The sequence below is a fragment of the Pseudorca crassidens genome, chromosome 2 (genome assembly GCF_039906515.1).
Source record: "Pseudorca crassidens isolate mPseCra1 chromosome 2, mPseCra1.hap1, whole genome shotgun sequence".
NCBI classification, from domain to species: Eukaryota; Metazoa; Chordata; class Mammalia; order Artiodactyla; family Delphinidae; genus Pseudorca; species Pseudorca crassidens.
This window is the reverse complement of record NC_090297.1, coordinates 137332502-137348852: the sequence shown is the minus strand read 5'-3', so window position 1 is coordinate 137348852 and position 16351 is coordinate 137332502. Positions and strand designations below refer to the sequence as shown.

Below are 16351 nucleotides of genomic sequence, written 5' to 3'. Positions count from 1 at the left end.
AGGTCTCAGTTGCGGCACATGGGCTTCTCTCTAGTTGTGGTGCTCAGGCTCTAGAGCGCGCAGGCTCAGTAGTTGTGGAATGCATGGGCTTAGCTGCCCCGCAGCACGGGGGATCTTAGTTCCCCGACTAGGGATCGAACTCGCATCCCCTGCATCGGAAGGCAGATTCTGAACAACTGGACCACCAGGGAAGTCCCTCCACTTAATACCTTTATAAATATGTTCAACTTCCAAGAAGCATCTGTTAAGAGACGTCTACGTGGTAGACATTATCATGGGTACTGAGGATAAAATAATGAACCAACCAGATGTTCTGTAGTTACAGAGCTATATTCAAACAGCTACATTCTAATTCTGTATTCTTACAGAGCTAAATAAACAACAAGTAACTACACAGTATGTCAAGTATAATACAATACTACCAGAAAAGAAAAGTAGGAACTGTTAGAGATCAGTCTCCATGTTAGCAGACATTCAGATTGTAGCCAATCTTAAATCATAAAACAGCATTACCATAAACTCTTTGTACTTTGGCTTATTTCTTTTGGGAAAAATTCACGAAAGGCAACTTGCTGGGTTAAAAGGCATCAAGATTTAAAAAAGCATCATAGCGCTCTACAGAAAGGCTGACTTCCAAGCTTGCACTCTATATGAGAACCTACTTCCCCACAGCCTCACCAATCCTCGGAATTACAGCATACGTCTTACATCTTTACCAGTATTAGTTCTGTTTTGTTGTTACGGTGACCGGTTATTTTCATTTACATTTTATTTGCCCATTACTCTATCTGGATAATTCATCATTCCCACTAATTTCTAAGAATTTAATATTTCAGTGCTATTCACTGTGTCATACACGTTGCAAAATAATTTGTCCTTTTCCTTTTAACTTTGTTAAACGCTGCTTAACATTATTTTGTTTTTGTTTCCGCAGTCAAATCTAGTTTCTGCTGTGACACCTCAGTAAAATGGCCTTTCCTATCCTGAGACCTGTTCTACGTTATTTGCATACACACATAGGCACATGTATGCATACACCATCCCTCCCCATCTTGAAACTAGTATCATGCAAATTTAGTTACTGCAAACTAAAAATAATTAAAAATCTTTATTAATATATAGTAGGGATGGCTAATACTTTTAACTTCTTCAAATTCTTCAGCAATAATTTTTCCAAATTACCCTTTTCATCTATTTTACCAAATATTATGTTAAATTTATAGAACTTACTCAGGGAGAACGGACTTCCTGACAATGAGCTGGCTGCTGTCTTACAATAACACTCCCACCGGCCGACATCTTCCAGTAACACGCGCGCCCAAATATGTGGCTCTACATTTCATCACTTTTCTATCTGCTGAGACAATTCCCCACAGATATCTCAAGCTTTTTCAAGTTTTATTTAAACATTTTTTCAAGGATGCTTGGAGAGCAAATAAACTTGCAAGATGAAGACAATATCTTCCTCCAGGGTAGGAGGCAGGTTTGTTTCCTAACAAGTATGATAAAGATAGCCGGCAGGTTTGCCAGCAGCCCCCCAACACTAGGGGCTTTCCTTAAGCTCAGGTGCCTCAGCTGTGATACAGACCCACTGTGTCCTCAGCATCCACCTGGACCTACTCCACACCGTCCCCCAAGGGGTTCAGGGACAAGGGGGAACTGAGGCAAACATGAAGAGTATGGTGCCTACTATCCCATGAGTAACATCCTTTGTCTCTGACTCAGAAGTCTTGTGTCTTCTGTCAGTATCTATGAAACTGTGGCAGTCTGAACTGTTAGCTTGCAAGTGTGGTAAAATCTCAGACTCTTAAGAGTTCTTGATGCTATCCTTCAGTGAAAATCCATTGCACTGTTCTTACAGGTCCTACAAACTACATATGCACAAGTTCTTTATAATTTTTACTATTATAGTAAGATATGTGTCCAATTAGATTCTTTATAATATTTACACCTCATTTCTTTCTACATATTCCTTTTTATTTACTGCATTACACTGAGTAATGGTGGTGACAGTGGACACCTTGGTCTTGTTTTAACTTTACAGAAGTTCCCCTAGAGCAGGGCATCTCCAACTATCCACAATGAAGAACTGGCTTTGAGTTTTTTCCCCTAATCCACTGGGAACAATATTTTTGTAAAATATACCAAAAATAAATTCCTAGAAATATGAAATAGAAAAACATAAAATACAAACCCAAGTTTTCTAATTATTAGATTCAACAAATACAAGTTTACTGTCAAAACATCATTAAGTATTTCTAAATTCTTACTCATTTCTATATTTACCTCCTCACAAACTGTAACAAACACTTTGAGCAGCACTTTTTTAATACAGTGTTCACTATTATTTTTAGATGATACCTCTTAGCATGTCTAGGAAGTATTTCTCTACTCCATTTCCCAAGTACCTTATTGGTAATAAGCACTTAATCCTGTCACATGTGTTTTTTAAAACCTCTATTAAGTTGATCACTGAGTAGATATTTCTTCTAGACTCATCAATGTGATATAGTAAAAAAGTCGGATTACAGAGTTCTGACTCAGATCTGCTAGAGGTGTCATAAGATATGGTATGTGCAACAAATTACTTTTCTCAAATACGAAACATGCTGCATTCTCAAACCCATCTAACCACGTGAGTTTTTGATAAAGGACTGTGAATCTAGTTACTTTTTTCTTAATTAGACTTGGGATGGACTATTTATCTTTTACAAAGAACATCAAAAATTTTTACTTATCACTTTTATTGATACTTTTTTCCTTTCTAATTCAGCAATTTCTGATTTTGCCTTTATTAATTTCTTCCTGTTTTATCTGGTGTTATCTTCCTGAATTGAAACTTATTAGCCCATTCATTTAAAAAACTATTCCTTGTATAAAAATAAAAGCATTCGATGATGTTCCTTTGAATAGAATATTCCTCTGGCACTCCAGAGTTTTGATAGAAAATGTTATCTAAACAGTCTGTAATTGTAATTTTAAATTTTCACTTAGAACTAAGAATTCAAATTTCCAAGTGTTTGGAATTTTTTGGTCCCTTTGCCACTGTCTCCCATTACCATCTTGGTTTTGCCAATACAAACATTAGTATTTCTAATGCTAGACAGACTGATACACTGTGAATTGATGTTTCTTTGTCTTTGTTGTCCTTGCTGCTTCCTTCCTTAAAGTTTGCTCTGATATTAATATTGCTACTCCTACTTTATTTTGTACTTCATCTGCCTGGTACAGCTTTATTTATGTCTTTATTTTCAATCTTTTTGACTGAAAGATTTCTTTATACAGATAGCATAGGGCTTGAGGCAAAGTACAGCCTACTCCTGGGACACCATTAATAGCCAGGTCCCAGCAAAAAACCAGTGAGCAGCACTGGTGCCACAATGTTTACTTGTCTTTCCTCTTTCCACCACCTTGCCACTCCAGGGCCACAATTCCATTCTACCTCACTCTCTATCTACATCAACTTAAGAAAAAGATTCTTCAAGATTGAGGTTTTGTTAGTGGGACAACCTCCTACTTTCCAGTGATGGGGAGTATTATGGATTAAATGCCTGAGTCTCCCCAAAATGCATATATTGAAATCCTAAGTTCCAATGTGATAGTACCAGAAGTCAGGGCCTATGGGAGGTGATAAGGCCATGAGAGTGGAGCCCACCTGAAAGGGTACAGTGCCCTTACTGAAAAAAAAAAAAAGCAAAGCAGAGAGCTCTTTCACCAGACACTGAATCAGACAGAACCTTTATCTTAACACTTCGCAGCTTACGTAAGTGTGATAAGTAAGCCACTCAGTCTATGGTACTCTGTTATAGCAGCACTAAGACAGGAAGAATTTCCTTTTTTACATTTACTGATCTATTAAGATTAAGATGCAGAAAGGGAAAAAAAAAAGATGCAGAAAGGGGTATTAAAAGGCGTGTCATCGTGCATAAACTTGGCTCTGCCCTAAGGAAGGTTTAATGACATGAGAAAATGTTTATTATATTAAGATAAGCGAAAAAACAAGGTTATAAAATAGAATACGCAATTTGTATCCTATCGTGTTAAAATACACATTTAAATATCTAAATAAAAATACAGATTTTAGCGACACTGGCAATACTATGGTTTATTTATGTTGTCTTTCTAAAATTTAAGTTGTTTTCTAAAATTTCTGCAATGAACATGTATTAAACACTGTAAAAAATGTTATTTTTTTAAATTCGAGAACTAATAGTAAAACATGAACTACCAATAGATAAGCAAACAGACAATTCAAAGAAGGAAGTTAGAAATAATTAACATTTAGAACAAATGGTCTACTTATTAATAACGAAAGAAACAAATTAAAACACTATCACTTTTTCTCTCTTAAATTAAATAATTTTTAAAAAGAATACCAAAACTACTAAATCTGTTGATATAGGTGATACAGTGAAATGTACAATGGGTCAAGCATTCTGATAATCTTGCAATATTACATTAAGAATTCAACACAGTATTCGACGTAGACTCACCTACAGACTGATGTGACCAACCCCCCACCCAACACAGGTGACAAAATAGGTTCATTATTTCAGAGGGCATACTGTTCCTATGAATAAATCAAACAAAATCCCCATCAAAAAACAAAAAGATTTTCATCTAATAGAAGGAAGCAAGGCCAGAAAAACTGTTTACTGTACATAATTTAAAAATTCAAGTTTAGGAAAAGAGACAAGTTGTACAGGGAAGTTTCATAAATTCTCACTGCTGTCACTTTTTTGGGGAATGCCTGTTTGTTTAAAGTTGATCTATTGAGGTGAACGGTTTTGTTCAAGATGAAGAAATATAAGCTCCATGTCAAGTGATATCAAAAGATTAATTATGGTTTAGTCTAAGTAAAAGTTAAGGATTGATGCATTCATTACAAAAAAGATTCAAGTACCAATACCTGATAGAATGCAAAGCTTACAGAGTAGTATGAACAAAGGATGGGATAACTATGGTATGGAATACTTAAGGGTATAGGACCATACCCTACTAAGTGAGGGAATGATAGAACACAAAATTAAGGAGCAGTCAGAGACAGGAAGAAAATCACGAAGACGGGGTAATAGAGAAGACAAAGGAAGAGTGTGTTGCGATGGAGGATGTGAAAAACAAAGCTGAATACCGGTAAAAAAAGGGAGGGGTGGGGGAGTATTCAGTTTACATTAAGAACATCTTTTTTTGGTATGGCAGAAAATACCACATGCAAAAACAAAGATATAAAGGACAAACTGGAAAAAAAAATATTTGTAACATATCACAGATAAAGGATTACTATTGCTAATATGCAAATAACTTAAAAAATAACAGAAAAATGAGTAAAACATATGAACAAGTTCATTGAAAAAGAAATGCAAATGGTCCTTAAATGCCAAAAGATCTTCAACTTCACTCAAAATAAAAGGAAGGCAAATTAAAGGTATACTGAGATATCTACCACAGACTGACAAAAATAGAGCAGTGGTGAGGTGGTAGACTGAGGTTTCTCTACCCCGACACTACTGACATTTTGGACAGTTAATTCTTTGTTGTGGGGGACTGTCCCTGGCCTCTACCCACTAGATGCCAGTAGCAGCCCACCCCTGCCCCCTTGGTCAAAAACGTTATCTATATATTGCCACTGACACCCCACCCCGGTGGGGGGCAGCTGCCCCTATTGAGAACCACTGGAAATGACTGAAATGGTGAAAATTGCAAAATAATACAATTCCTATCCTATGGAGAGAGAAAACTGTAATAGCTTGCAAAATCACATGGGCATATATCTTTTGACCCAGCAATCCCATTTCAAGGAATCTGTCCCACAGACAGACTAGCAAAAATACAAAAATTCATATGCATACATATACATAATATATAGGCTATTCATGTCAGCATTGTAAGTAACAGTAAAAAGATAGTACAAAACTCTATCAATAGAGGCTAGTTGAATAAACTATGGTACTATGGAAGTAAAAAACAGGTAGGAAAAGAAAAAGAAAAGTGTACAGAATAAGATAGCGTTAATTTAAGAAAGAGTTGGGATAAGGGATAGTAATACATATACATTTTTTTCTTTTTTTGCTTATAGTTAGAAAAAGGTTGACCCAAAACTATATAACAAAAACAAAAAACTGAAAGACAGGAAAAAGGATGGAGGAGGCAGGAACAGAAGCCAGACTTTTCTAAATATACTTCTTTTGTTAATTTAACATCAAAACTATGTAACTATTTAATTCAGTTCTCCAATTTTAAAAAGGTGATCCCTAAAAATCAAAAGCAAAATGAAACAGATGAACCTGAGTATAGAGCTGAGAGTATGATCACGAACAGGAATTATTTCAAACTTTAAAGTGCAGTAATTTGTATGTCTATAGTAGGATACACCCTAAATATGAAAAAAAATTGCAAAAAATGTTAAACTTTTCAGTAATCGTATTATTGGTGGTAGCAGTGGAATTTACAGTGGAGACTGTTGTACATGTATATTGAATAAAGCAACAGAGTAATTATGTTGGGGCACTGCAAGGAACCATGGTTTTTGGATTGGGGGAAAATGGACATACAGATCTACACTGAAGTTAAGCAAAAGCCCTGCAATTCTGAATTTAAACTGGAAGCATCAGGTTGAACTCAAAATATATCTTGTCTTGGAAAAATTTTTCCCAAGCTGTGTACACTGAAAAAGCTAAAACAATGACCAATTTAGTAGTAACTTCTTGGCACTCAGTTTGTGGCCTCTAAAAATCAACCCCCAGTGAAAAGAACCAGGGATCTTAAGAAATGGCTGATTCCAGATCTGAGATAGGAAAATTCAAGTTGAGCCAAACATATGGTATGCCACAAAGCATGAAAGTGATCAAAGACTAAGGTTAAATGAACTTAGAAATCAATGTGAAGAGGGTCCTACTGGTCCAAAATGGGACAACTTAAAATAAACATCAACAATAAAAATAATGGATTAAAATGTTATATATTTGAATCAATGAGTTCATAATAATTGTGGGAAAAAACCTAGCTGGTAACCTTTGGAAGATGCTAGGGACAAACTTATTTCTTTTAATTTTTTTTTTTTTTTTTTTTGCGGTACACCGGCCTCTCACTGTTGTGGCCTCTCCCGTTGCGGAGCACAGGCTCCGGATGCGCAGGCCCAGCCGCTCCGCGGCATGTGGGATCTTCCTGGACTGGGGCACGAACCCGTGTCCCCTGCATCGGCAGGCAGACTCTAAACCACTGCGCCACCAGGGAAGCCCTCTTTTAATTGTTAAAGGGAAAGAATCAAAACATTTATCTTGCTTTTTCTGTATAAATTATATCTCAGAGTGACTAAATTATTGATAAGGAGAGGTTCTGTTTTTGCTTTTTAAGGCGGTTTCTTGTTATAAAAGTATTCCAGCCAGAAATCAAAGGAATGTGCTAATGAAATAAATCTACACGGTGATATCAATGGCTGCTAATGTCACATCATGCACCTCCTCCTGATGAAGTACAGACCATCACCTTTGGAAATTTCTTGCTCCTGCCCCTCTACCCCAAACAAATCTGAATCTGATCAAGTCTCTAATCTAACCACTAAATATGGGAAATAGAGGAACAGAGAAACATGTTTTATGATACCAGAGGGATATAGCTGCAAAATCTAAACTGTGGGAAACTAAAGAATAAATAACATGCTTTCTTCAACAACAAATTCCAAAGAAAAATTAGAGACAAAGGAAGAGGGAGAGAGAATCTAATGATTAAAAGACTAGATATCAATTGTAGTATATGGACATCATTTGGAGCATGATTTAAATAACCTATTAAAAATGGATTTATGAAACAAGGAAAATCTGAATACTGAGGGTATTTGGGAATATTAAGAAACTATTCTTCAATTTTTTTTTTTTTTAGGTTTGATAATGGAATTGCTATGTTTTTTAAAGGATTATCTTTTAGGGATACAAACTGAAACAGTAACAGATGAATCACAGGATGTTTGGGATTTGCTACAAAATAATCCAGAAGGAAAAATATAGATAGAAATTATAGAGATGAATCATGATTGGCCATGCTGAAAAAGGTTGCAACTGGATTATGGGAACATAGGGGTTCATATCATTCCTATACTTGCTTTGATACACATTTGACACTTTCCACAATAAAAAATTTAAGTAGGGCTTCCCTGGTGGTGCAGTGGTTGAGAGCCTGCCTGACGATGCAGGGGACACGGGTTCTTGCCCCGGTCCAGGAAGATCCCACATGCCGCGGAGTGGCTAGGCCCGTGAGCCATGGCCGCTGAGCCTGCGCGTCCGGAGCCTGTGCTCCGCAACGGGAGAGGCCACAACAGTGAGAGGCCCGCATACCGCAAAAAATAAAAAAAATTAAAATAAAAAAAATTTAAGTATCCTCTGCATTTAGAAACAGGTCATTTTTGGCAAGTGCATTCTGTTGAGTGAAAACGCAAGTGAAGTGACACAAACAGGGTTTGGCAGGGATGGGGAGGTGAAATAAAGATGGTATCTAAAAGTAAAGACTGGCTTGTGATATAATATTTTTCCAAATTCATCCATTCACCATTCATTCATTCATCTAACCAAAAAATATTAAATGCCTGCTATATGGGCCAGAACTATTCTAGATGCTAGAGACACAGCAATGAACTAAAAACAGACAAAAAATCCTCTGCTCTCATGAATTTAATTCTAATATGACGATCTAGGGGGAAAAACTAGGTTAGAAGCAGGTTTTTCAATCTTAGTATAACAGACATTTTGGGCTGGATAATTCTTTGTTGTAGGATGCTGTCCTGTGCATTGTAGGATATTTGGCAGCACCCCTGGCCTCCACCTACTAGATGTCAGTGTCACCACCACTCCCTTCCAGTTGTAACAACAAAAATGTCTCCACAAATTGCCAAACATCCCTGTGGGACAAGATGACTTCCAGTTGAGAAGCAGCAGGCTATAAGTTAGTAAGTGCTATGAAGAAAAATGTAACAGTGAAAGGAAATAAGAAGTACCAGTGTAACGGCAGATTTGCAATTTTAAACAGGATGGCTGAGGAAGAGCACTACAGGCAGAAGGAATAGTTAAGTACGAAAGTCTTGAGGTGGAAAAGATGCCAGCATATTTGAGGAACTGCAAGAAGGCCAGTGTAGCTGGAAGAAGTGAGGGAGAAAGCAGAAAATGCATATTCAGAGCATTTAATGGGAAAAATCTGAATGTGCTAAAATGCTAACAAGAAAAAACTGAAAGTAGGATATTGTTTATGGTATGCCCAAGTAAGCTTCTACTAGACTGACTCCTGCAGATAACGTGAGCTCTAGGAAAATAAAAACAAGAACTAAAACACCCCTAAAACCCCCTCGACTATACACAGGCACTAAAAAGTAAACAAAAGCTGGCAGATTCTGGAAGGAACTTGAAATGAGAAAGCAAGAAATAGCAAGGGTATAATTCCTGTTTATTATGCCTTTTAGCTCTAGGGAAGACCATGTGAGGCAGCTAAAACTCAACAGAAAACCCAGTCTTCCTGGCCTGACATATCAGAGGGTAAGAATTTGGGGAAACCAAAGCTGCTAAAAAGTGCGAAAGGAATCCTGGAAAGGAAAGGAGCAATCTCAAATTTTGTGTATAAACTCTCCCCAAATCTCTGGCTAACCCCTGAACTACATATATACAGGAAAGACTCCAAGCCTCCTAGCATAGGATCAGAAAACTGAAGTGAGATTTGAGCTATCACTCAAAAGACAGTGTTTGCAGTTTGGGTCCAACTAAATTAATTGCTTAACAACACAATAACAAAATAAATACTCTTTGGAGGAATAACATTATTTAGAGTCTCCACAGCATAGTATTCACAATGCCCAGGATATAATCCAAAATTACTTGACATACAAAGAGGAGAAATCTCAAGAGAAAGCACAATCAACAGAGCCCAAGCTGAGATGGCCCGATGTTAGAATTAGCAGTCAAGGATTTTAAAGCAGCTATTGTAACTATGGTCAGTGACATAAAGGAAATTCAGTCATATTATGAACATATGCTTATAATAAATGAAAAGGTAAGAAATACTATCAGAAAAATGAAATTTGTTAAAAAAAAGTGATAATTCTAGAAATGAAAAAACATTTGAAAAAAAAATCACTGATGGACTTAACAGCAAAATGGAACTGAGAAAGCAATCAGTGAACCTGAATACACTGATTATATTCAACATATACTGAACATACATATATATATGAAATCATCTAATCTGAAGAGTAGAGAGAGGATAAAAAGAAGAGAGCCTCCAGGACCTTTGACATAATATCGGCAAGTTTAACATACACGTAACATAAGAGTCCCAGAAAAAGAAGACCAAAAAATGAGGCAGAAAAAGAATTTTTTTTAATAATAGCCCAAAGCTTCCCAAATTGGGTTAAAGACATAAATTTACAGATTCAAGAATATCAGCAAACCCCAAGCAGGATAAGTACAAAGAAAACCATGCATAGTTATATCACAGTGAAACTGCTAGAAACCAAAGATAAAAAAATGAAAGCAACCAAAGAAAACATTACATATGGGGGAAATGATTTGATTACTGCTGACTTCTCATCAGACAACAGAACGTTATCTTTAAAGTGCTGAAAGAAAAGAGAACTGGCACCTCAGAATTGTATATCCAGTGAAAATATTCAAGAAAGAAGGTAAAATAAAAATAGTTTTCCATAAAAGAATTAAAGAGAATTTGCCACAGGCAGACCTACACTACAAGAGGGAGGAAGAAGCTACAAGAAACAGAATAGGTCATAACAGATGGAGCAAAGGCCAATAGCTTCAAACATTTGAAAGATATTTGCAACATTCTTCTCATAGCCAGAAAGAGTCTTCAAGGTCATCTTGTCCAACCCCTTCATTTTATAGACGGCTCAACCAATCTAATTAAAAATCCTGTAATTATCTAGTGGTACAGTAGACTAGAAAGTAAGACTCAATTTCTGGGTAAAAGCAATGGAAGGAAAAAAACCATGTATTTTTACCTTTATAAGCAAGTCAGAATACAAAAACCCAGTGAAAAGTGTTAAAATTGATAGATTATTCCTAAAGGTTTTATAAAAACTGGGTACTACCTAAGGCATCTACTTAAATCATAATGTGAATCTTTTTATAATATCAACACCACCTGAATTTTTGTGAAAATGCAAGTTTTCATTTTTTAATTAAATGACAAACTTTATTTCTTAAAAACAGTACTGGAAAGGGGTTTTTGCTGCACACTCCCAATATAATTAAAATGATCATGGTATCAAAAACACAAGAATGATATTCCACTGCACCAAATACTATTTTGTCTCTACCATCTAAGGGAATGTCAATGGGAGGAAATGTATCTTAAAGTGTTACTGATTTTGGGACTTCCCTGGTGGTCCAGTGGTTAAGACTCCAAGATCCCAATGCAGGGGGCCCGGGTTCGATCCCTGGTCAGGGAACTAGATCCCGCATGCCCAACTAAGGATCCTGCATGTTGCAACTAAAGATCCCACGTGCTGCAACTAAGACCCGCACAGCCAATTAATAAATATTTTTAAAAAGTTACTGATTTTTATATTGTTTAAAATGTTATCTTTGTAAGTACACAGAATACAACAGGCTCTGAAAAATCAGTTTTGAATGAATGAAATATATAAAACCTTAAGACATACAGATTAAAGGGATCTCCCAAGCCCACAAGTCAGGTACATAATGAGAATAAAATCCAAATCTTCAGGAAATCATCCTAGTTCTCCGAGAAAACAAAATGCCAAGGTTCACTCTGGAACACATTAAAATACTATTTGGAAACAACATTGAAAAATTATCACCCTGGGCCTCCATACATACTGGATTAGCATAACCTTATAACATATGTCTGAGTGCTTGGCCATACTTACCCCAATAGCTGGGACTTCTTCACTCTTTACTTCATTTATTCGAACCAAATAGTTAACAAAGTCTCTGGCAGCATTGCTCTGTGCATCCTTTTTATTGGTGGAATTACCCATGCCAGTGTAATTATATCCTTCCACTCGAACCTTTAACAGTCAAGAAAAAAATACCTTGAGAGACTGACCTGCGTAATTCTGGTATTTAAAAAAATCATAATTCACTAGTCCATTAAGAGACTACAGTTAGCTATTGGAAATATACTCTATAAACACACTGAAAATAACACACAAGAGAATTCACCAGTTGTCTTATTTAAAAAAGCTTAATTCGTGTTGTCTAGTAATAAACTAATCCAAAAACAAGAATGTTAACTTATGTGGCTCAGATATTCTCTTCTCACGTAACAGAATGTTCCAGTCTATGGCCATTACCACCCTGAATGCGCCCAATCTCGTCTCATGTAACAGAATGTTCCACATTAAAATCTGACTTTATAAGACCCAAGAACAAGCTCTCTACTTGTATTTATTTTAAAGTACTCTGACTTGAAGCAATCAACAATTGATCTACTTTCCATGGAAGCAACCTAAATGCCCACTGACAGACGAATGGATAAAGAAGATGTGGTATAAATATACAATGGAATATTACTCAGCCATAAAAAGGAGTGAAATTGGGTCATTTGTAGAGACGTGGATGGATCTAGAGACTGTGATACAGAGTGAAGTAAGTCAGAAAGAGAAAAACAAATATCGCATATTAACACATATATGCAGAACCTAGAAAAATGGTACAGATGAACTGGTTTGCCAGGCAGAAACAGAGACACAGATGTAGAGAACAAACGTATGGACACCAAGGGGGGAAAGTGGGGAAGGGCGTGGTGGCGGTGGGATGAATTGGGAGATTGGGATTGACGTGTATACACTGATGTGTATAAAATGGATAACTAATAAGAACCTGCTGTATAAAAAAATAAAATAAAATAAAATTTTTTAAAAAAAGAATTGATATACTTTCTACTGGAACTAGTAAAACTACAAACCGTTGGTCCAACTTTTCTAATCTGCACTACTGGTACTGTGGAAGCTGTGGAAGCTTCACGTTCTAATTAGAATAATTTACCTATCAGATTGTTTTAAAAGTAATGCTCAGGGAATTCTCTGGAGGTCCAGTGGTTAGGACTCTGCACTATCACTGCCAGGGGGCCCAGGTTTAATCCCTGCTCGGGGACCTAAGATCCCACAAACTGCGTGGTGCAGCCACAAAAAACCCCAAAAACAGTTATGCTCACTTGAAAATGATTCATAATGAAGTAGACATAACAAGCAAGTCACAGTAAAGAAGATTCCCCAACGTACAACACATTAACATTTTCAAACAGAAAACATTGTTCTTTTAATAATAAAATAAGCCTCAAAAGTCACATAAATGTAAACTGTATTTTTTTAGTACCTCACACATGAATTTCTGCCTGTTTTTGTTCCCCACTGCTCTAATTTCATAGGTTGGGGTCATCTTCCTTTTGCCACACCAGGCATACAGAAAATTTTTAACATCACCCATGATTCAAGTGTCTTCTTCAGACCTAAGAAACAAGTTAGTTAAAAACAGCATTATTTATAAGAACAAACACTGGAAATTACCAACCTGGAATTTACTGAAAATCTAGGTTAAGTACAGGATATTCTATCATGCTGCTATTAACACTGCCTATGAAGAAATTTTAATGACATAACTGGAAAGACTACGACATGTTATAAGAAAAAGCAGGATACTAAATTATGATCTGAACTACACAAAAAGTATGCATAGGTAAATCAAGACTGGAAAAGACATATCCCCCCAAGTGTTATCTTCAGGTAACTACAAGTGGTTTTTATCTTTTCTTGAAAGACATTTTATGGAACGTCCTACTTTTCACAAAAGGCACTTTATGTGTTTTAACTAATTTAATCCTTACAACAATGGTAGATAACATTATACACAGTAGATCCTACTATATCATCTTTTTACAGAGGAAGAATCTAGGGCATAGAAAGTTTTAGTAACTTTTCTAAGTTATCCACTGTGGAGGTCTAAATTCAAACCCAAACTACTATATTAAGAAATGGTCATCAATCATTTTATATATAAAGCCAATAGTTTATCCTCATTTGGATTATGTCTCGTAACAGACTGCCCTCAAAGTTGTAGGCAATATGTTAGTAAGTCCAAATACAGCACTTCAACTGGAAACAGTAATCAATTAACTTAAATATCCTGTGCCAAATCTCTCCTTTAGGCCTTGTTATTCATTAAAATTTGAGAATATTATGTCTTTTTGAAGTGCAACATACCATACTTGTTGGCATTCTCCCTCTACTCCAGATTATAAGATAGCAAAAGATATGGAGCCTGAGTCTGAGTTACAAGCAAGGTATCTGAGAGTAAATTAAGAACCAGAGAAAATATGCTACGAATTTAGTTTGCTGTGATGTGAGAAGAAACCCCACTGCTAGAGCATTGTCTCTGTCTTCTGTTAATGTGTAGTGCATTTTGTTAGCACCTAAGCCTTGTGTCGTCCAACCTCACCCTAGTATAAAAAATTTATTCTGTAGTCATAGATTAACCCTGGGGACATTCTATTAATGAAAAGCTGTGGAACGCTGATGATGTCTATCTACAAATTCCAACCATGAATAATTAAAAAACAAGCCCTCAGCGTGAATGAGTAGCATGAAATATGAAGGACTACACTATCAAATTCCTTCCTCCCTCGGTAGTCTCTTCTAACTCCATAATATTAAATATCAACTATATGCTAATGATGCCCAAATATATATTGAAAGTTCAGTCTTTTCTCTTTAAGCTCCAAAATGAAGCTCATCCAACTGCAGCACTAACGGACCCATCTGAATGCTAACTTGGGATCTCAAACCTGTTCCTCTTCCCGCCAATCCCAGTGTTCCCATCTCCCTAAATGGCACCTCCATCCACCAAGTTACTCACATCACCATGTGGGAATTTCCCAGTCCCTCAAGATCCTCCATAGCTATCCCTTGTAGAGCCCTTATTATGTGCCAGTCGGTATCCTTAAAGGAGCATCTATGTGAACTTTTTTACTTAACCCTTACAACACTGTATAGATAAACATCACTATTATTCCCTTTTTACAGGTGAGTAAACTGAGCCAAAGAATAACCTGCCCCGGGAGACAGAGCTCCTAACTGGGGGACCCAGAATTCCAAGCCAGGTAGTCCTGATCTACTACTGATTTACTGCGCACTTCTGCCTCCAAAACATGTCTCCAATCCATTCGCTTCTCTCCCTTCTCCCTGCTACCACTACTGCCCACCTGGAGTACGGCAAGAACGTCCTAAATAATTCCCATTTCCACTCTGGCTACCCCTAAATCCATTCTTCTCTTAAATTCTCACCACACCCCAATCACATGGCCTTCTTTCAGTTTCTTTCCAATCCCTGCCAGTAAACACTAACTAATCCCTTCTGCCTCTGCAGCTCTGCTTTTCCTCCGCGTCTTCATAGCTGACGCATTCTCCGCCCGATGGCCGAGATATCGGCTCAGAGGTCTGCCTCTTCCGAAAAGCCTGCCCTCGCCACCCTATCTAAAGTAGCTCCCTCCCTTTACACTAATTCCTCATGATCTTTTTACCGAAACCTGCAGACATTTGTTTCCCTACTGCCACCCCCGCGCCACGACCGCAACCTCTGGGAGGGAAGGGCAAGGATTGCGCCTAACCTGTTTACTCTGTCCACAGCACCCGCAGGACAGCACCCAGTATTTGTGGCATGGGCCCTAGGCGTGGGTGGCGCCTCGACGGGCTCACCCTCAGACGATTCACCCCCTTTCACTCTGTGGCGACAGCGCCACCGCCGCGAGCAACGCGGAGGAGGAAGTGGGGTCTGATTGCTCCGGAGCCGGGACCGTGACCAGCTGCGCGGAGAACCGGGCGCCACCTCGCGGCCCCGAACAGCGCAAGCGCGGCGCGGCCAGCAGCACGCAACGCGCAATCCGGGAACCCGGCGGGGCGGCTCCCCTCCCCCTCCCCGCCCCCGCCGCCCGCGCCTGGCAACAAAGCCAGGCGGCAGAGCCGCGGGGCCCAACGAGTGACAAGGACGTCCTTCCCTTACCGGTGTCCGCTTCCTGGTACCCGAGAGCACAGGCCTCTTAGGACCGTCCGTGGCTTCGGCCTTAGCAACGGACACACAGCGAACGCAAACCCACACGCACGGAGTCAGAGGCAGCAGCGGCGGCGGCGAAATGGCTCCGGTCGCGGCGCCAAGGAGGGCGGGGTCAGTGCGCTAAGCATGCGCAGAAAGCGAGCCTGGGACAAAGGGCGCCTAGAGGGAGGGGCGGGGCTGCAGCTACCAAGCTGCTGGTAGAGTCTCGTCGGCTGGGAGATCCGCTGCGCCTGGCCCCGGGCGCCCCAGCCCTGCTTCTTCCTGTAGTGCAATACCTACTTTTGAAAGTT

General features: G+C 38.3%; 1 protein-coding gene across 1 annotated transcript in view; it reads right to left on the bottom strand.

Moving 5' to 3' along the window:
- DHX9 (DExH-box helicase 9) overlaps positions 1–16151 on the bottom strand; it is a 54777-nt gene extending 38626 nt beyond the window's left edge. Inside the window, exons 1-3 of the mRNA XM_067728856.1 lie at positions 16011–16151; positions 13332–13464; positions 11882–12022 (exon numbers count right to left, since the gene is read on the bottom strand). Of these exons, the coding sequence (XP_067584957.1) occupies positions 11882–12022; positions 13332–13442 (252 nt within the window). The 5' untranslated portion in view covers positions 13443–13464; positions 16011–16151. The remainder of the gene's footprint in view (positions 1–11881; positions 12023–13331; positions 13465–16010) is intronic.
- Between the last annotated feature and the right edge of the window lie 200 nt (positions 16152–16351).